At 45.0% G+C, this 20,820-nt stretch overlaps 1 protein-coding gene across 2 annotated transcripts; it reads left to right on the forward strand.

The window, feature by feature from the left end:
• The first annotated feature begins 1,055 nt into the window (after positions 1 to 1,055).
• LOC127926541 (CCR4-NOT transcription complex subunit 10-like) lies at positions 1,056 to 17,152 on the forward strand. 2 transcript variants are annotated; one of them, XM_052511972.1, is made up of 19 exons: positions 1,056 to 1,286; positions 1,894 to 1,937; positions 2,147 to 2,308; positions 2,495 to 2,645; positions 2,848 to 2,987; positions 3,698 to 3,775; positions 3,882 to 3,965; positions 4,281 to 4,398; positions 9,486 to 9,644; positions 9,867 to 10,069; positions 10,174 to 10,295; positions 10,483 to 10,662; positions 10,854 to 10,934; positions 12,316 to 12,429; positions 15,025 to 15,155; positions 15,330 to 15,365; positions 15,498 to 15,625; positions 15,762 to 15,837; positions 16,357 to 17,152. In XM_052511972.1, the coding sequence occupies exons 1-19, from the start codon at positions 1,268 to 1,270 to the stop codon at positions 16,521 to 16,523; spliced, it is 2,193 nt and encodes a 730-aa protein (XP_052367932.1). In that variant the 5' UTR covers positions 1,056 to 1,267; the 3' UTR covers positions 16,524 to 17,152. The 2 variants fall into 2 exon arrangements, with proteins under 2 accessions (XP_052367932.1, XP_052367933.1); XM_052511973.1 differs by having other exon boundaries at positions 2,851 to 2,987.
• The last annotated feature ends 3,668 nt before the right edge of the window (positions 17,153 to 20,820 follow it).

Here is a 20,820-nt window from a genome sequence, read left to right on the forward strand (position 1 = left end):
GCAATTTCTGAGGCTGGTAACTCTAATGAACTTATCCTGTGCAGCAGTGCTAACTCTGGGTCTTTGTTTCCTGTGGCGATCCTCATGAGAGCCAGTTTCATCATAGCGCTTGATGGTTTTTGCGACTGCACTTGAAGAAACTTTCTACGTTCTTGACATTTTCTGGCTTGACTGACCTTCATGTGTTAATGTAGTGATGGACTGTTGTTTCCTTTGCATATTTCAGCTGTTCTTGCCAAGTCTCTCCTTCGAGTCTTCACTATTGAGAGCAGGAACTGCCACTGGGTTTCAAACATCTTCCAGCATCTTCTATTTCTTTTTGACTTTGCCAAATAACCGATCTTACTCTGGGTCCTTTATTCAAAGAACCACAGACTGTGTGGAATTGCCTGAGTGAAATACAATTAAAAAGCCATTAGTCTTTTTTTATTAACTTCCTTTTTGATGAGACAGAGAGAAATGGAGAGAGATTCTGTAATGATGCTTAATTGATTTTCATTATTAGCCTGCAGTACACAATTGGTTTACTTTGTTAGTTATATTGTCCTCCCTGGAGCTTCACGACAGTATAGTGCAGCCCTTTTATAGTGAGATAACATCATTTTGTAAACAACATTTCACCGGTGTCAAATATGCATGATTTTGAAGCGAAGCAAATGCAACGATCAGGCCTACTTTATATTTTATTTTCTCTGACTTTCTTACTTTCCAGTCTGCGGGGCATCATCATGTATCAATAATGATCATTTACTGCCACCGTGTGGAGATAAGTTAGGGGTGCGAGTTATTGAAAACTGATGCAAAATATTTTATTAGCTTTGGTTTTTATTAAGTTGTGCAGATCATGTATGTCTTCTGACCCGGTAATGCAAATGAATACGCAGGATTATTTTATTTTACAGTGAGAGTGACCACATCATTTGATGTATGGGATGGGGACCAGGCTTTGAGTAATACACTTTTCTTGAATTTTCCCTCCATACCGGTAGATGGTACTATGTATCTGTGTTGACAGGCATCTGTGTCACGAGCTGCCCCTCTTTCAGATTTGTTTACTTCAAGCGTCATTTCAATGGCGGAACACTGAAAAAAAGCATTTGAGAGCGGTCAGATTTCGGATATATTGTTCTAGTTACGAACGAGCTGAGTACTTACATTTATCATCTTGGCTAGCTAACATAGTAAACGAATCGTTTTGTCCCAATATTTATCTTAGTAAACCTTCTGGCTGGGGCATTTCCATCAATTAAAGCACGAGATCCCCGAAATGGCAGATAACAACACAGGTGGGAGAGTGACTAGCTTGCTAGCTAATATGTGTTAAATAAAGTGGTATGCTAACGCGGTTATTTATATCTTGCTAACTGTACGGATAGCTAGCTAGTACAAACACTAGTTTTAATCATCCAACAGCATTTACATGGGCTTTACATTTAACCAACCATCGGTTGTTTGCTAGCTGATATTAGCAAACGCCAGTGTTGCTAGCTAGCTATCCTTCCAGTGTCCTTGCGCTAGCTGCGTTGGTAGCTAACTAGCTATGAATTTATATTTACTAACTAAACATGCCAATAAACAACTATTTAGTTAGCTAGCTAGTTGTTAATTGTGTCACGTGTGCCAACATTGGCACACTCGACAACCTATTCACTAGCTTGCTAGTTCCCAAACTTGTCATGTCAACAATGTTGACTAGCGTGTCATGAATGCTAACTGTCAACACACGCCCACCAGAATTTGGACCTAGCTAACTTGGTTTAACATTATGTTATGGCTTGGCAGCAAACATTTGGCATTATTAGCTAGCTAAATGGGCTATATATATATATATTTTTGTTTTAATATTTTTAATTCAAGTCAAGCATGATAACACTTCTTCCCCTGGGATTTCAGACCAAGAAAAAGCAATAGCTGCAAATGCGTTGGAGGCGTTTACGGTAACGTCGCATTTATTTACCATTAACAGTTTGCTGCAAATTGTGCAATCCTAGGGAGTTGGCCAACTTGGCTTCAACTCCATCTACCAAACCTATCTGATTTATGTTTGTTTACATTTGACATTTACATATATTTGTTTACATTTGTTGATGCAACTATTCACAAGTTTTTTTGTTACATTTGTTGATTTTAATTTGTTTACTCACAGGCTGGAAACTATGAGGACTCTTTGAAACACCTTGGGAAGCTGCAAGAGTTGAACAAGGAGGACTACAAGATTGCTTTGAATAAAGCAATAGCTGAATTCTACAAGAGCGGCCAAACCACCACATGCACACTGAAGCAGACTCTTATTGCAATGAAAAACCAGGTGACTATCGTTGAAACCTTTTATCCAGTCTCTCAATGACACGCCAAATAAATGTTAAACATATTCTAGTATCGTTGATTCCTGTTTTAAATGTCTTGATTCTTGATGAATATATTCACAGATGCACACAATAGTTCATTAAGTTGGCTAATACTTAACATTCATGCATCTTTTTTGTCTACCAAGGTTCACACTTCAATGGAGGATATTGATGGTTTGGATGATGTAGAAAACAGTCTTCTCTACTACAATCAAGCTATCATTCACTACCACATGAGACAGTACTCTGAAGCTATTGCTATTGGAGAGAGGCTGTACCATTTTCTGGAGCCGTTTGGTATGTTTTGGTGTTTTTATATGGACAGTCGTATTTGTCAGACTATAAGCTCTTGTCAGAGAACACAAACATTGAAATGTATTGCATGACTACACAGTACACACACTCACACGCACACACTTAGTCACAGCAACTGGCAATGTTCCTGATGAATCTGCCTTTGCAGCCCAACAGTTTAGCTTGATGGTGTTATTTGTCCTAGAAGAGAAGTTTGCTCTGGCGGTCTGCTTCTTGCTGGTGGATCTGTACCTGCTAACGTACCAGCCAGAGAAGGCCCTCCATCTCCTTGCTGTGCTGGAGAAACTGTCTGTACAGGGAAATAACAAGAACGGCAAAGGGGAGGTACGTGTCCCTCTAAAGAGGGGTGTGCTAGCATGCACCATTCTCGGGTGTCATGTTTCTGACTTTGACCCATGATGTTCTGATGTTTGTTACTGTGCTCATGTATGTTGAATGTTATTTTACACCTCTTGGAGAAAGGACTGTTCTTCCTAAGCAGATATGTTATTATTAGTGGCAACTGTAAGGTTCTTGTGTTGACGGCAAAGATGTGCTATCTGCGTGTGTACTCACATTGAGGTTGTCTGTCATGTCCAGGTAATATTTCAGGCACAGTGCAAGTTCTACATTCACAGGGACCCGGTAGTGGAGGCAGCAGACCTCATTCAGGATAATCTCAGGGAGCTTACTGGAGGACAGGTTACTAAAATATACTTCAGGCGCTTACACACTGACACAACATTGACCAACAAACACAGAATTGAATAGGTGTGATTTGGCGGTTGGTGTCAAATGTTGGAGCGTTGGTCAATGTTGGGTCAGTGTAAAGGTGCCTTTAGAACCAAACACAATACACTCCTACTTTGGGTGTCCACATAATTTTTGTTTGCCCCAAAAAAATATCTTACTGAGCTTACGCTAGTTACATCTGAGTGCAGGCTATTTTACTAATGGTTTTAAACTTCACTTACTATGAGAAGACATTTGAAGTCTATATTTTCTTAATGCAATGTGGTTATTTTCAAACGTTGGTGTCTCTCTTGATATTGCAGAGTGTCAACAAAGATGGTCGGAACCAGAAGGCAGAGTTCATTGACATGATCGAAGCGGCAAAATCCAAAATGCACCAGGTACGTTTAACACCAATCCTTTTCCTGAGGTGGAGGAAATGAAGACGGAAAAGCAGCTTTTGAATTGCTGCTTTTGTTTCACACTTGTCGTTCTTCCTGTCCACAGTACAAAGTGCGAGCGTACATTCAGATGAAGTCTTCAAAGGCCTGCAAAAGGGAGATCAAGTCTGTGATGAACACAGCAGGGAATGTGAGTCATGATGTTTGCGTTGCTAAACACATTACTAAACTAGCCTGGTTCCAGGTCTGTTTGTGCTGTCTTACCAACTCCTATGGTCAATGGCGTGACAATGAACATAGGAGTTAGAAAGATGGCACGAAATGATCTGGAACCAGGTTATTAAACTGGCTTACTAAACCTGCTCTCTCCCAAACATCCCCTTCCTACCTTTCCCTGCTTCAGTCGAATGCACTGATTGTAAGTCGTTTTGGATGAGGGCATCTGCTAAATGACTAGAATGTCAATGTTTCCATGCCAACCTGTGTTTCCTTCATCTCCCACTAGTCTGCTTCCTCACTCTTCCTCAAGAGTAACTTTGAGTACCTGAGAGGAAACTACCGCAAAGCAGTGAAGCTCTTAAACAGCTCCAACATCGCAGAGCACCCTGGGGCCATCAAAACAGGTATGTTTAGACCCCTGTTTACCTGGTCATACATCCAACATAGTTGTTGAACGTGCTGGAAAAGATTATGTAAAAGTATATATCCGATTCAGGACTATATGGATCAGGTTGTCTAGATGGTGTGAAAAGGGTTTAGGACTGTCCTGTTAGCGACAGCACAATTGAGTATTACCTATATCAGGTTTTCCCAAACTGGGGTGCACGCAATGCCGTCGGGGGTACGCCAAATAAATGTGATTCACATTTTTAAAAATAAATACATGTAAACTGCTTTTATTTTTTCCAATGGGTCTATACATTTGGGTGAGGGTCTTTTTCAGCTCTTGAGTAGCCTAGTTTCAATGACAGAAATAAAATGAAACCATCTAGTGTTCAGTGAAATAACAACACAATGTCAAAGACAGGTAGCCTAGTTAAATAATGAACATCCAATCACATTAACCGTTACTTTCTCGCGGGAAACCTTCACTCTTGCCAGACATTTAGAAACGAAACATGACCATTTGAAAAATAAGCCACAGGAGTTTTTTGAGTGAGAATAAAGACGACTTTTGAGTAGTAAGACGTATAAAAGCAACAGATACCATTAATAAGAAGGGGCTAGAAGCTTCTTATATGGTGAGCTACCGAGTGGCTAGGACAGGCAAGCCTCATACTATTGTGGAGGACTTCATTCTTGCTTCTGCCGCGGATATGGCTGGGACAATGCTGGGGAAAAGGCCCCCAAAACTATACAGACAATATCTTCATCAAACAACACTGTTTCACAACGCATCAGTGACATGGCAGGAGATGTTTTGAAACAATTACTGCTTCGCATACAAGCCAGTGAATTCTATGCATTATAGCTCGATGTGTCAACAGCTCCTGGTATATGTCCGTTACATTTATGGGGGTCAATTAAGGAAAACATCCTCTTCTGCAAACCACTGGAAACCAGGACAACAGGAAAGAATATTTCTAAAGTACTGGACAGCTTTGTGACATCAAATGGACTTTGGTGGTCAAGATGTGTTGGTATCTGTACTGATGGTGCAAAAGCCATGACCAGTTTTGAGGGAGACATAGTGGAGTGGTAGGCACTGCATGTGGGTGGTAGGGAGGTGGTGCAAGCATTTGCTCCCGACGCCTTGGGTGAGGAGTTTGGGTACACTGCAGCATCCACTGAGAGACCCGATGTTTGGGTCCAAGCAGCCAGAGATCCACTGTACATGTATGCACTGTCCCTGTTTGAGAGGCCATCCTCTTTGGTACACTGCTCTGGTATGCACTAGGGATCAGACCCCAAGGCTCTTTGGGTACACATGCAGTCAGGATGCACTGAGACTCCATTTGGCCCAGTTGGGCTCTTTGGTACACTGCAGTATGCACTGAGAGGCTCTTTGGTACACTGCTCCAGTATGCACTGAGAGGCTCTTGGGTACACTGCAGTTTTATGCACTCTATGAGAGGCTCTTGGGTACACTTTTATGCACTGAGAGGCTCTTGGGTACACTGCAGTATGCACTGAGAGGCTCTTGTCAGTATGCACTGAGAGGCTCTTGGGTACACTGCAGTATGCACTGAGAGAACTCTGAGCACTCCTCTTTCCATCTTCTCGGAGGGATGCCACGGGTGTTGATGTGAACCCTACAGTGCTATGTCTTTTCCACCTCTTCAAACTGCAGACACCAGGCCTTTCTTTCCAGGGCTGGATTTCTTGTTGTCGACTGGGGCTGGAACAGTATGCACTGACTTGCTCTTGACAGTCTCCTCTCGACTCATACGGGCCCAGCTGGGTCGACATTCGCTGTCCACCAACAACCCATTTTGATCTACATCCTGTCTCTTATACCCATTCAACACCCCTGAGGTTCCCCTGGTGCAGATCCAACCCATGGTTTGTGATGTAACTTTCTGAAGGCAACCACAGACAGTTCATACCTGCATCTGTTTGCACAGAGCCAAATGCATTGGCAGAGGTCCCTTTTCTCCACCTTGGCCATTTGGATCTGGTGACAGTTGCTGTGGTATGTGCTGTGCCTCTGTACAGATGAGAGGCTCTTGGGTACAGTCATCTGCAGACCCTAAAGAAGATTTTACCTCGACATTCAGTAAGGAGATGCATCCTTCTCCTTAGGGATCAGGACTTTGGGTATTATCTTCTTCTGCAAGCTGTTCTCATAAGAGAGGCTCTTGGGGGTACACTGACTCCCAGCATGCCCCACTGTGAGGCTGGTCTCTCTTGTGGGTACACTGCAGATGTTCATCCACTGTTCTCAGGTGATCTTTCTTGCAGTCACACTGCAGATCATAGAACACTGAGATGTTACTTCCTTTGTGCAAGCACTTCCAAGGCTCTTGGGTGGTGCAGTTTTGATGCACTGAGAGTGCCTCTTGCCCTCCTTTTACACTCCACTATACACCCTCCCTGAGAGGCTCTTGGGTACACTGCAGCCTCCCATCCAAACTGAGAGATGCCTTCTTGGTACACTGCAGTATGCACTGAGTCAGGCTCTCCTGGCCCTCTACTTCGGGGCACTGCAGTACATGCACTGAGAGGCTCTTGACACTGGTACACTGCAGTATGCACTGAGAGGCTCTTGGGTACACTGCAGTATGCACTGAGAGGCTCTTGGGTACACTGCAGTATGCACTGAGAGGCTCTTGGGTACACTGCAGCATGCACTGAGAGGCTCTTGGGTACACTGCAGCATGCACTGAGAGGCTCTTGGGTACACTGCAGCATCACACCAGAGAGGCTCTTGGGTACACTGCAGTATGCACTGAGAGGCTCTTGGGTACACTGCAGCATGCACTGAGAGGCTCTTGGGTACACACAGGATGAGGCTCAGTTAATGAACATGCACTGAGAGGCTCTTGGGTACACTGCAGCATCCACTGAGAGGCTCTTGTTGGTACACTGCAGCATGCACTGAGAGGCTCTTGGGTACACTGCAGTATGCATGAGAGGCTCACAGTATGCACTGAGAGGCTCTTGGGTACACTGCAGCATGCACTGAGAGGCTCTTGGGTACACTGCAGCATCCACTGAGAGGCTCTTGGGTACACTGCAGCATCCAGAGGCTCTTGGGTACTGCAGTATGCACTGAGAGGCTCTTGGGTACACTGCAGCATCCACTGCTTGCTCTTTGGTACACTGCAGTATGCACTGAGAGGCTCTTGGGTACACTGCAGCATGCACTGAGAGGCTCTTGGGTACTGCACTGCAGCACTGCCATCCACTGAGAGGCTCTTGGGTACACTGCAGCATCCACTGAGAGGCTCTTGGGTACACTGCAGCATCCACTGAGAGGCTCTTGGGTACACTGCAGCATGCACTGAGAGGCTCTTGGGTACACTGCAGCATCCACTGAGAGGCTCTTGGGTACACTGCAGCATCCACCGAGAGGCTGAGAGGCTCTTGGGTACACTGCAGCATCCACTGAGAGGCTCTTGGGTACACTGCAGCATCCACTGAGAGGCTCTTGGGTACACTGCAGTATGCACTGAGAGGCTCTTGGGTACACTGCAGTATGCACTGAGAGGCTCTTGGGTACACTGCAGTATGCACTGAGAGGCTCTTGGGTACACTGCAGTATGCACTGAGAGGCTCTTGGGTACACTGCAGTATGCACTGAGAGGCTCTTGGGTACACTGCCATAGGAATGCCTGACAGCTCTTGTACACTGCAATGCACGGCTTTGGACACTACAGTGAAAATGTTTGAGAGGCTCTTTACACTGCAGTTAAAGCAAGGCCCCTGAACTCTGCTGTATTTTGCCTGACAGCTTGAAAGACGGTTTGACACTAAGTGAAAATGTTTAACTTTGTTAAAGCAAGGCCCCTGAACTCAGTGTATTTTCTGCATTATGCAATGATATGGGCAGCGCATGTTTTACAACAGAAGTGCCCTGGTTATGAAGGGGCAAAGTATTGGCATGCTTTTTTTTGAATTGAGAGACCAGCTTAAACTTTTCATTACTGGCCATAATTTTCACTTGTCTGACCGCTTGCATGACGAAAGTTTTGCACACGACTGGCCTATCTGAGTGATGTTTTTCTAGGCTGAATGATCTGAATCTAGGTGGGATTACAGGGACTCTCCGCAACTATATTCCATGTGCGGGACAAAATTGAGGCTATGATTAAGAAGTTGGAGCTCTTCTCTGTCTGCATTAACAAGGTCTTAACACAGGTCTTTCAATCATTGTATGATTTATTTTTTTGTGCCAATGAACTCAAGCTTACAGACGATGTCTAATGTGATATAGCGAAGCACCTGAATGAGTTGGGTGCGTAATTACACAGGTACTTTCCTAAAATGGACGACACAAACTATTGGATTTGTTATCCCTTTCATGCCCTGCCTCTAGTCCACTTACTGAGCACTTACTTACTTACTAGTCACTTACACATCTGAGCAAGAGAGCCTCATTGAAATTGCAGCAAGCGGTTCTGTGAAAATTGAATTTAATCAGAAGTCACTGGCAGATTTCTGGATTGGGCTGCACTCAGTTTGCCTTGGAAAATCATGCTGTTAAGACACTGATGCCCTTTGCAACCACGTACCTATGTGAGAGTGGATTCTCGGCCCTCACTAGCATGAAAACTAAATACAGGCACAGACTGTGTGTGGAATATGATATGACTGTGACTCTCTCTAATACAACCCAACATTGCAGATTTATGTGCATACTTTCACGCACACCCTTCTCATTAACTTGTGGTGAGTTTTTCACAATTCTCGATTAACAAATTAAGTTTATATGTAAGAAAGCTAAATTATTGATTTGATTTGGTCCTATAAGAGTTCTTTGTCACTTCCCATGAGCCGCGTTATGACGACAACTCACACTCATTCTTATGTTTTATGAAAGCATTGTATAATGTATGTGTGGCAGGGTTACAATGATGGCAAAAAACAACATTTGAGAGTGTGCTGACCCTGGTGCTAGAGGGGGTACAGCTGACCCTGGTGCTAGAGGGGGTACGCAGCTGGAGGTTGAATGTTTGAAGGGGTACGGGACTATAAAGTTTGGGAGCCACTTCCCTATATGAAAGTGAACTTCCGCTAAATGTTCTGTCTTGTTTGTTTCTACCATCAGGTGAATGTGTGCGCTGTATGTTCTGGAACAATCTGGGTTGCATACACTTTGCCATGGGGAAACACAACCTAGGCATATTCTACTTCAAAAAGGCCCTGCAGGAGAACGACCACACGTGTGCACAGCTGGGGGACGGTGGGGCGACGGGGAACGGGCAATGTGAGTCAACAAACTAGGTTTAACGCCATTCAAAGCCACAGGACAGTTTCTCGGACACAGAATAAGCGTAGTCTTGGACTTAAAAGTATGTTAAATGCCGATTCGGACATCAAAATGGTATCTTAGTGCAGGATTAGTTTAATCTGTGTCTGGGAAACTGGTCCTACATGTTTCTCCTGTCATTGTACGCCGACTAGCTCTGATGTCTCTCTGTCCTTCCAGCTAAGCAGTTCTCGGGCATCCCCATGTGTGCGCTGCTGGCCAACAAGCGTTATGAGTTGCTGTATAACTGTGGGATCCAGCTGCTGCACATCGGCCGGCCCCTGGCGGCTTTCGACTGCCTGATGGATGCTGTGCAGGTGTACCACTCTAACCCTGGCCTCTGGTTACGGTTGGCAGAGTGCTGCATTGCTGCCAACAAGGGTGTGAGTTGTGATTTTTAAAAACACACACTCACACACACACTTGTTTTCTTACAGTGAAATAAAACTTAACAACATTCAAATGTTGCATTTTGTTATTTTTCCAGAGCTTAGAACAAGACAACAAGGGTCTTCCGAGTAAAAAGGGCATTGTTCAGGCCATCGTTGGGCAGGGCTACCATCGCAAGATCATCCTGGCATCACAGTCCACCCAGAACACAATCTACAGGTCCGTTTTCCCTCTCCCTATGAACCTAACCAGTGCTGTCCAGGAGATGGCGCTAAAACATTTGTTTACGTGGTAGTGATTGCTGAAATTAGAGGGTACTCTGAGACAACTCAAGATGTTGATCATTACTATATCTCCATTAACCTCTTGGTTTACTGTTTCCTCTCCTAAATGTGGGTGTGTGTAGTGATGGGCAGTCTGCAGCCATTCCGGTGGCCAGTATGGAGTTTGCAGCGATCTGTCTGAGGAACGGCCTTGTCCTCCTCCCTGATCACCAGCAGCAGGAGAACAAGGCAGAGAACGGCTCCAAGACAACCAGCCAGTCAGGCAGCACAGAGAGCGGCTCAGAGAACAGCGACGCCTGCAGGTCAGTGTCTCATCTCACCCTGAGATTGGTGCTAAAACATGCCTTGTCAAATCTATTTTTGTAGAGCACTGTGGTTAAGATTATAGACTATTAACAAGGATTCAGCTCTCCATGTCCTCTTATAGAAGAATAACTTTACAGGAAGTATCTTTCTTTCCATTTCCCTGACGTCCTTATCGTTGGTTTGACAGTGGGAAGGGTCAAGAAGGAGACAAGTTCCTTTCTGCAGCACCGTCTTCACCTCTGAGGAAACAGGAGGTTGAAAACCTCAGGTAAGAGAGACCTCTCTGCCCAGACCTTTCTGTTCCCCTTCCTGTCTCCCCAGTCAGTTAATAATCCTTTCTCCCCTTCCTGTCTCCCCCCAGTCAGTTAATAATCCTTTCTCCCCTTCCTGTCTCCCCAGTCAGTTAATAATCCTTTCTCCCCTTCCTGTCTCCCCCAGTCAGTTAATAATCCTTTCTCCCCTTCCTGTCTCCCCCAGTCAGTTAATAATCCTTTCTCCCCTTCCTTTCTCAGTTAATAATCCTTTCTCCCCTTCCTTCCCCCTCAGTTAATAATCCTTTCTCCCCTTCCTGTCTCCCCAGTCAGTTAATAATCCTTTCTCCCCTTCCTTCTCCCCCAGTCAGTTAATAATCCTTTCTCCCCTTCCTGTCTCCCCAGTCAGTTAATAATCCTTTCTCCCCTTCCTGTCTCCCCCAGTCAGTTAATAATCCTTTCTCCCCTTCCTGTCTCCCCCAGTCAGTTAATAATCCTTTCTCCCCTTCCTGTCTCCCCCAGTCAGTTAATAATCCTTTCTCCCCTTCCTGTCTCCCCCAGTCAGTTAATAATCCTTTCTCCCCTTCCTGTCTCCCCCAGTCAGTTAATAATCCTTTATCCACTTTTTCTTTTTTCCATTCTCTGTTGCCCTGGTCCTCCTGGGTCTCTGTTTGCCCTGGTCCTCCTGGGTCTCTGTTTTGCCCTGGTCCTCCTGGGTCTCTGTTTGCCCTGGTCCTCCTGGGTCTCTGTTTGCCCTGGTCCTCCTGGGTCTCTGTTTGCCCTGGTCCTCCTGGGTCTCTGTTTGCCCTGGTCCTCCTGGGTCTCTGTTTGCCCTGGTCCTCCTGGGTCTCTGTTTGCCCTGGTCCTCCTGGGTCTCTGTTTGCCCTGGTCCTCCTGGGTCTCTGTTTGCCCTGGTCCTCCTGGGTCTCTGTTGCCCTGGTCCTCCTGGGTCTCTGTTTGCCCTGGTCCTCCTGGGTCTCTGTTCTCTGGACTAATTGGACAAAGCTTGCCCTCCACTTTTCATTAGGAGGGGGTAGAGTTGGGGAGGATGTGCTGAATGAAGGGCTGACCCCACAGGGAAAGTTTACGAGCAGCCCCGTCAACTACTTGGGTTTATTTCCTGGAATCCCTGAGTGTTCTGTTGCCAACCAGTGAGAGGCCTGGGAGAGACACGACCACTACAGTCCAGACTCTCCCCACCTGCACTTTTCTTTAACCAAGAAAATAATTGAAAGAACTGAATGTATTGTTTAATTAGTATTCATTTCAATATAGAATGATATTCCCCCACATCTGAAAGTTATGCAACCCACTATGTTTCCCAGTGCGGGATTGGTGTGATCTGTTGTTGTCCTGGGCGTGCTGACTGGGTCCTCCTATATGGTGTTGTCTCTCTAGGTGTTCCCTCCTGGCCTGCAGTGCCTACGTGGCCCTGGTGTTAGGAGACAACCTGATGGCCCTGAACCATGCAGAGAAGCTCCTTCACCAGACCAAGCTGTCTGGATCACTCAAGTAAGACCTCTATCCATCCGTCTCTCTCTATCAATCTGTCTCTCTCTATCCATCTGTCTCTCTATCTCTTTCCCCACTCAGATAAACTCTTACACCAGATGGACCTCATTCCTCTATCCCCTTTTCCCTTAGCCTTTCATCCTCACTCCCCTTTCCCCTCAACACCTCTTTCTGATTCTTCCTCTCCCCCCTCCTTCCCGCTACCCATGCACCTCTTGTTATCACTTCATTAACCTCCATATGACTTACCCCCCCCTCCCCCAAAGCTTACAGCACTCAACATGACTCACCGTCTGGTAATGGTAATGTGGCCCTAGCAGACCTCTTGACTCTTCAGACTACTTAATGACTTCATGACCACAGACTTCCCGTCAGTCCCTCCTCCTTCCTTGGATTGCACCACAGAATGTGGAGGGTTAATGACAGACCATGTCCCTAGACTGCACTGCTGTCCTCCTCACCACAGAATGTGGAGGGTTAATGACAGACTAGGGGGGTATCCTGCTGTGCTCACTGCATAATGTGGAGGGTTAATTTCAGATTTGGGTGTGGTCATTTTGCTGTCCTCACCACAGAATGTGGAGGGTTAATGACAGACTAGGGGGGTATCCTGCTGTCCTCCTCACCCCAGAATGTGGAGGGTTAATGACAGACTAGGGGGGTATTGCTGTCCTCCTCACCACAGAATGTGGAGGGTTAATAACATACTGCTGTCCTCCTCACCCCAGAATGTGGAGGGCGGTATACTAGGGGCTGGAGGTTAATGCGGTATTTTGCTGTCCTCCTCACCCAGAATGTGGAGGGTAATCCTGCTGTCCTCCTCACCACAGAATATGGAGGGTTAATGACATACTAGGGTGGGTATCCTGCTGTCCTCCTCACCACAGAATGTGGAGGGTTAATGACATACTAGGGGGTATCCTGCTGTCCTCCTCACCCCAGAATGTGGAGGGTTAATGACATACTACGGGGGGTATCCTGCTGTCCTCCTCACCCCAGAATGTGGAGGGTTAATGTATTTCTTCTAAAATAAGTAAAAAAATCGGTAAATAAACTTTTGGTCACCACACCATGTACATCCATAACCTGTGGTGAGATCTGAAAACACCAGTAGGTGGAGGGCACCCCTCAAACATGAAAGAATTAGAGCAGATTGCTGCTGAAAGGGGGCCAAATTGTCAGTAGAAAGGTGCAGCAAGTTCATTGATGGCTACAAGAAGTGTTTGTCTGCCGTTATCTTGGCTAAAGGCTGTGCAAGTTTCAACTCCGGGGTGCCAATCATTTTGTCGTTGGTCTTTATTTTCTAAATTGTAAATTCATCTTGGCTCAAGTTTACAAAACTAAATTTGGTTCTGCAATGTTGAAAATCCAATAACAATGTTCAGGGTAAAAACGTAATGTCAAATTGATTTGAGAATAGGGGAATTATTTAAGGAAAGTGCAGGGGTGCCAATATATTAGGTCGCACCTGTACATACTGTAAAACTCAGTATCAAATAGCCACCAGTCCCATTTAATAGCTAGGCAACAGCAGACATTTCAGCAAATTAACTGTTTACGTGATTACCATTCATCGTTTACGAGGTTTAATGTTTGATTTGTGATTTGTGACATAAAAAAATCAATTATGGCAATCATCCGTTTTTATCGGCAGATAGAAAGCGCTAATAACTGCTAGCTAACCGGCCAGCACAAAAACACAAAACTTTAGGAGTACAGAAAATTGTCCGACCACCCTCTAGTGGCAAAAGTAAGAACTGCTGAAAATGCACAGTCATAAAGGAGACTCGTACATTTTTATAGAGGCGCATACTAAGACAAAATAAACCTGACCGTGTAGGAAATTGATTAAAATAATGCTGGAATTGGGCCTCCCGGGTGGCGCAGTGGTTAAGGGCACTGTACTGCAGCACCAGCTGTGCCATCAGAGTCCCTGGGTTCGCGCCCAGGCTCTGTCGTAACCGGACGCAACCGGGAGGTCCGTGGGGAGACGCACAATTGGCCTAGCATCGCCCGGGTTAGGGAGGGCTTGGTCGGTAGGGGTGTCCTTGTCTCATCGCGCACCAGCGACTCCTGTGGCGGGCTGGGCGCAGTGTGCGCTAGCCAAGGTGGCCAGGTGCACGGTGTTTCCTCCGGCGCATTGGTGCGGCTGGCTTCCAGGCTGGATGGCGCTGTGTTAAGAAGCAGTGCGGCTTGGTTGGGTTGTGTATCGGAGGACGCATGACTTTCAACCTTCGTCTCTCCCGAGCCCGTACGGGAGTTTTAGCGATGAGACAAGATAGTACAGCTACTAAACAATTGGATTCCATGAAAAAGGGGTAAAATTCAAATAAATAATGCTGGAATTAAACAATTAACAATGCAAAAGCTGTGTGCATTAAGGACAAAGAATCCGGCTCAAATAGAAGTCTCTAAGAAGTGTGTTGTGTTGAGTGATTTAACGCCCGGGCTGTTAATTGAAGTTTCATGGTAGATCACCTTTTTTGACAGTAAATACTAGCTATGTTCACATCCCCATGAACAAGCCCCAATACTAGTGAGTCAATGGTGCATCTGATTCTGTCTGACGGTGCATCCTCTGTCTCTCTGTTCCAGGTTCCTGGGACACCTGTATGCTGCAGAGGCCCTCATATCCCTGGACCGGATCTCAGAGGCCATCGGTCACCTCAACCCAGAGAATGTCACTGATGTCTCCATGGGGGTGTTGTCCAGCGAGCAGGACCAAGGTTAGTCCTCACACCCACCCCTCCTCCAATCGATGGCTCTGCTGGAAAACACAGCACCCCAACCAGTATTCTGCCTAACTGAAATGACCTATCCATTTTACCACATGATGGTTTGATGTCTGAGTCACATGATGACTACTGGATCACTGTTTGATAGTGTGTTTGTGTTCACAGGGCCAGATAAAGGGGATCTGGAGCCTGTTGAGTCATGTGAGTGTATATATACACACACACACTTATCACCTAACACACTCCCTGCAGTCTCAGTAGAGACTCCCCATCTGTGTGTGAGGTGACATCCAGTGATCATGTGTTGACAGGGTGTGTTGTGTGTTGGTACAGCAGGGAAGCAGACTCCTCTGTGTTACCCCAGCACAGTGAGCTCAGCCCGGGCCATAATGCTGTTCAACCTGGGCAGTGCCTATTGTCTGAGGAGTGAGTATGAGAAGGCCCGCAAGTGCCTGCATCAGGTACGGTTCATACCTCGCAGGCACACGCCCACACACACAGCTACAGGACATACTTATCTCTTGGAACCATTCAGATGTGTTATTATCCCAAACATGACTGGGTTTAGATGTCTGTGAACCTGTTCCTCTCTCCCAGGCCGCCTCCATGGTGAACACCAAGGAGATTCCTCCTGAAGCCATCTTACTGGCTGTCTACCTGGAGCTGCAGAACGGTGAGTCATCTCTCTGGGGTCTCATTCCCACCTGCAAAGTTGTGATGTGGGGCCCTCAGGTTTCCCAATCTGGCCCTTATGATAGTTGTCTTTTCTAGATTCTTATTGACTATTGTTTTCTAGCATAGTATGAGGTAAGGGGGAGGGGTTCCAAGGAAGTGTTGAGACTGATGTCAAACTCTTGACATTCCAGTTCTAGAATTCTCCAGGTAGAATGCCGAAGGCCACACTCTGGCACAAAGGCAGTGATGACAGATTACTGCTGTCAGTCAACCTCTATCCAGTGTAGAAAGGTCAGGGGTCAGGACCTTATGACCTTACTAAGAGCTGTGTATGATCTCACCGTTTCCCTCTGCCTCTCTTTTATGCCCCCACCCCTCTCCTCACTTTATGTCCCCACCCCCCTCCTCCTCACTTTATGTTCCCACCCCCCCCTCTCCTCTCTTTATGTTCCCCCCCCCACCCCCTCTCCTCTCTTTATGTTCCCACCACCCCTCTCCCTCTCCTCTCCTCTCTCAGGGAACACACAGCTCGCCCTACAGATCATCAAACGTAACCAGCTCCTCCCCTCAGTGCTCCAGGCGCCCTCTCCAGACACACGAAAGAAGCCTGTTCCCTCCTCCTTCCAGCCTGTCCAACCACCCATCCAGATGCCCTCACCCTTCACAACAGTCCAGCGCAAATGAGTCCTCAACCCTTGTTCCCTAACCCTCCTTGCCCCATTGCACAGCAACACGCACCTGTCCACCTCTCATCACTTCACCTCAGTGTATTATTTATTTAAGGCAAGCTGACCCCAACTCAGTGCCGGTGTAGGGTGAAGTTGTCCCTAGATGCTGATCTTGACTCAGCTTTGTATTTCCTCCCACTAATGGTTAACATTGGTGGAGAGGAAGCTGATCCTATATCTGTATCTAGGGAGATTGAACTCCTCAGCGCCCAGACGGAGCCCCTCCAGGTCAGGTCCTGGTATGAAATGCAGAGGTCTCCTGTCGGGTGGACGAAGAGTGTGTTCACGGCCCAAATTACACCTTATCCCCTATGTAAGTGCACTCCTTTTGACCAGAGCCCGATGGGGCCCTAATAAAAGTAGTGCCCTATATAAGGAACTGGGTACCATTTGGTATGGAGCCTTTATTCAGTGGCTATCACCTGCAGTGTCTTTGGGGCAGATCTGACATGATTTCTCTGTTCTCTGAGAGTTTTAACTTTCCATTTGTGACAGCAACATCCGTTATGATCTATACTGACTGACTTTTGCTTGGGGCAAATTAAATACCTGTATAAAAAAATAAATTTTATTTACAGAAGTAAAGCTGACTTGCATTTTATATGGCTGGTGGGTCTGTAATAGTTTTCAGACCCTTGAGGGAGAAGGTGGAGTTGTGCTGCTCTCATGTCAGAGGAGGAATATGCTTTGTGTGGGGGAGGGGTTAAGAGGTTGCTGTCTGTCCTTTTTAGAGGAGGGCACAAGGACCACACAAACTAAAACCTGGTTTTGGTACATAGTACAACTCTTGATTTTCCAGGGCCCATCAGGTTTGGAATAGGGTGCCATTAAACACCCCAACTATTGATCTTTTCCTGTTTACCTGTATTTATACATTGTTTAATGTACACATGTAACAGTAAAGTTTTAGACAAATGCAAATTAAGGAGTTGGTCTGATGGTGCCCTCTGTCATCGGCCTCCCCTTTACTTGAACAAGAGAGGAAGGCCCCCTCCCCCCACATGTTCCATGACACGAGGAGACCTGGACCACCCATTGTAATGTACCTTCAGTAAATCAGGTGATGAGATAAAGGAGACTGGGGTGTTACTTCCTAAAGCCTCCCCTTCCCTGCTGCCAGACTGAGCCATAAGAATACTCCTCACTAAACACATGGCTTTGCCTGGTCACTGATCACCTCTTGGTATGTGGACACACTGCTTTTCTGTTATTCTACAGTGCCTGAATAACAGTGGACTCAAAAAGAGACGGATCAGGAAATTGATGTTGGATACAAGAATGACATTTTATTGAAGTCCCAAACTGCATAGGAAATGTTATGTCCATATAGACGAGAAGCAGACGGCAGGTTAACAGTCGCCTAACATCCTTCAAAATGCTTCTTGAGTCCCAAATGGCACCCTTGTCCCTATATAATGCACAACTTTTGATAGGACTCTCGTCAAAAGTAGTGCCCTCTATAGGGCAGGGGTGTCACTCATTCCATGGATGGCCTAGTCTAGTGTCTGCAGGTTTTTCGTTTTTCCTTTCAATTAAGACCTAGACAACCCAGGTTCCATGCATCTAGTTGGTAGAGCATGGCACTAGCAACATCTGGATTGTGGGATCGATTCCCGAGGGACCAGTACTGCAAGTCTCTCTGGATAAGAGCATCTGCTAAAACACAAGACAACCAGGTGACCTAAATTCCTCAATCAAGTACAAGGAAGACGTGAAAACAAACAGCCCTCCGTGGAATGAGTTTAACACCTGTGCTCTGGGGAACAGGGTGGTATTTAGGGCTCACAAACACTTCCAACCAGTCAATAAAGGGTATAGGGTCCCCTAATCTCACTGCTATCCCTTTCAAACACTCATAAGTGGAATCTATATGGAGCAGCCTTCCATTTCACTTAAAATGAAACTGCACAATATTTAGGCTCGACTCCAGGTTATATAAACCCCACAAAAGGGTCAAACGACCTCAATGTTTTTCATAGTGAATTTTTTTGGGGTTGAACACAATTAGAGTAAATGGCCTAAAGTATCAAATGATTAATATACCCCGTTCACCATGCACCATGCTCAAATGGCCTGACTAGGACTAAGGATCAGAGACATCTGACAGTATAATGTATATTTCACAACAGCATAGAATTGTCACAATACAGAATATTTTTTCCTTGAGACATTTTTCCCCACATACTGAGAGACACCAACAAACATTATACATTGGAAAAGTAAAACAAATCTGTTTGAGTCAGTATTTTTTTTTCCACCCAAAATTATCTGATTAAGCATTTTAAAGTTGGGACTTATGTCATTTTAAAAACATTTCTTTCATCAGATTAGGTAAAAGCTGCTTAGTGAGAGTTTTTCAAAACGTGGAACACAAGCATTATACCTATCGGAGTTTGACTTTAATATGATCATGTAGTCAATTTGTCTAAGACCATGTTCTTATGAACTGATAGGCTTCGGTTGTTTATCTCCATGAGAAGAAAAGTACCAATGCTGGAATCCTCCCATACTGCTCAACCAGATACCTTACTGTGGAGGATGGAACACAGACCATTTCTAATAGTTTGGATAGACTGAGGCTCCATTTAATCTGCACAGAAGAAGTTCAGCGCAATTCAAATGGAAAAAGGTCCTTTCTGATTTGAGTCGACATTGCATTCACGGTTACCGCTGCCAGTCTCCATGAAATGTGGGAACATTGCCTTTCATTTCTCTATAGTGCTGAATTTCCACCATATGGATCAAATGGAGCCCAAAGTACACTTCCGGCTAGGGTTGCAAATAAACTTTCCCCCAATTCCCAGAAATCCCGTTTAGAAGATGCCCTCTTTATCCACTCCTGATTCCGGGAATCCTCCAACCTGGAATTCTTGAAAACCTGTAAAGTTACCAGAATTTTGCAACCTGACAAAAAACTAACTACAGAAACAGATAAATAAAGTTCAAAGGTTACCTTTAAGCCCTTGGTAGTTTTCTTGATTATTTGTGATACTTCCAACTGTGGAAGTATAGACAGAGTACATGTTGAATGTCCTCTACTAGTATAGTGTTATGTACTGCTTCAGCAGTAGCTAATCAGGGTCCTAATAAAATACTGAAATATTTAAGGCAAATGTATTTCTGTTTGAAATCTGTTTGACATGAGGTAACTTGATTGAGCCCAGTAAGGCTATTCATAAAACAGATACAATCTTATAGTCAAAGGAAGCCATCCTCCTCAACCTAACATACTACAACCCGAAAATAATTAAAAAGCAGTGACAAATCTTTTCCACAATTACTTTTTGAATCATGCATTAAAATATACAAGTCTTGTCTTCTAAGTGTCAAGACCTTGAGGTCTTTTAAGAAACATTCACTGCAAACTTAAGTTCAAACTATAGGAACCAACAATGTACTGAAAATACATCAGATCAGTGTGGATTTGAAGCAGCATTGTCCTCGGTTTAATCTACTTGATCAAACTGTTCATAACTTCTCCAAGCCTTCCCTTTCCATTCTTTAGTGGAACAACAGTACATTATAAGACCACACATCTAACTGCAATTCAACTGAGGTTTGAAAAATGCAACCATGCCAACGAGGTATTAACAGTTCAGCAATGAGGTAATGGGCGTAGCTCAGTAATACTGAGGTAAAGATGTACATTATACCTATATCTTTCTGTATAAAGAGGTATATATGGGGTGGCAGGTAGCCTAGTGGTTAGAGCATTGGATCAGTAACCAAAGGTTGCTGGATCGAATCCCTGAGCTGACAAGGTAAAAATCTGTCATTCTGCCCCTGCACAAGGCAGTTGGCCTACCGGGAACAGTGGGTTGTCATTGTCAATAAGAATTTGTTCTTAACTGACTTGTCTGGTTAAATATATATATATATATATATTATTATTATTTTATTCTTTTTATATTCCAGGGGTCACACCAGCAAGGACAACATTAAATACTTAATTAAATGACAGTGATGGTGTGCCATTTTTATAAGAGTTATATTTATTACCTCAAATAGTCCATTTATACTGTTTGTTTTTGTCACAATGCCTTTCCTGCTGGTCAAAATGGCCCAGAAACAGTGTAATTTATCTCCTGTATAACAAAAGGCACAAGCTACAACACTGGAACAGTGTCAATGTGAATAATCCACTAAAACACCTGGAAACTCAACATCTAAAAAGTGGCCATTTTGGTTGAATCATTAAGAGGATGTAACCGAGTAAGCCGTGTCTGGTGCCCAACGTCTCACTGGTCCCCCTG

Source organism: Oncorhynchus keta, unplaced genomic scaffold (genome assembly GCF_023373465.1).
Source record: "Oncorhynchus keta strain PuntledgeMale-10-30-2019 unplaced genomic scaffold, Oket_V2 Un_contig_777_pilon_pilon, whole genome shotgun sequence".
Classification (NCBI taxonomy): Eukaryota; Metazoa; Chordata; class Actinopteri; order Salmoniformes; family Salmonidae; genus Oncorhynchus; species Oncorhynchus keta.

Coding starts and splice junctions, on each gene's coding strand:
- LOC127926541 (XM_052511972.1), top strand. Junction 10,070..10,173: donor GCATTGCTGCCAACAAGGGT/GTGAGTTGTGAT, acceptor TTATTTTTCCAG/AGCTTAGAACAAGACAACAA. Junction 10,663..10,853: donor GAGAACAGCGACGCCTGCAG/GTCAGTGTCTCA, acceptor TTGGTTTGACAG/TGGGAAGGGTCAAGAAGGAG.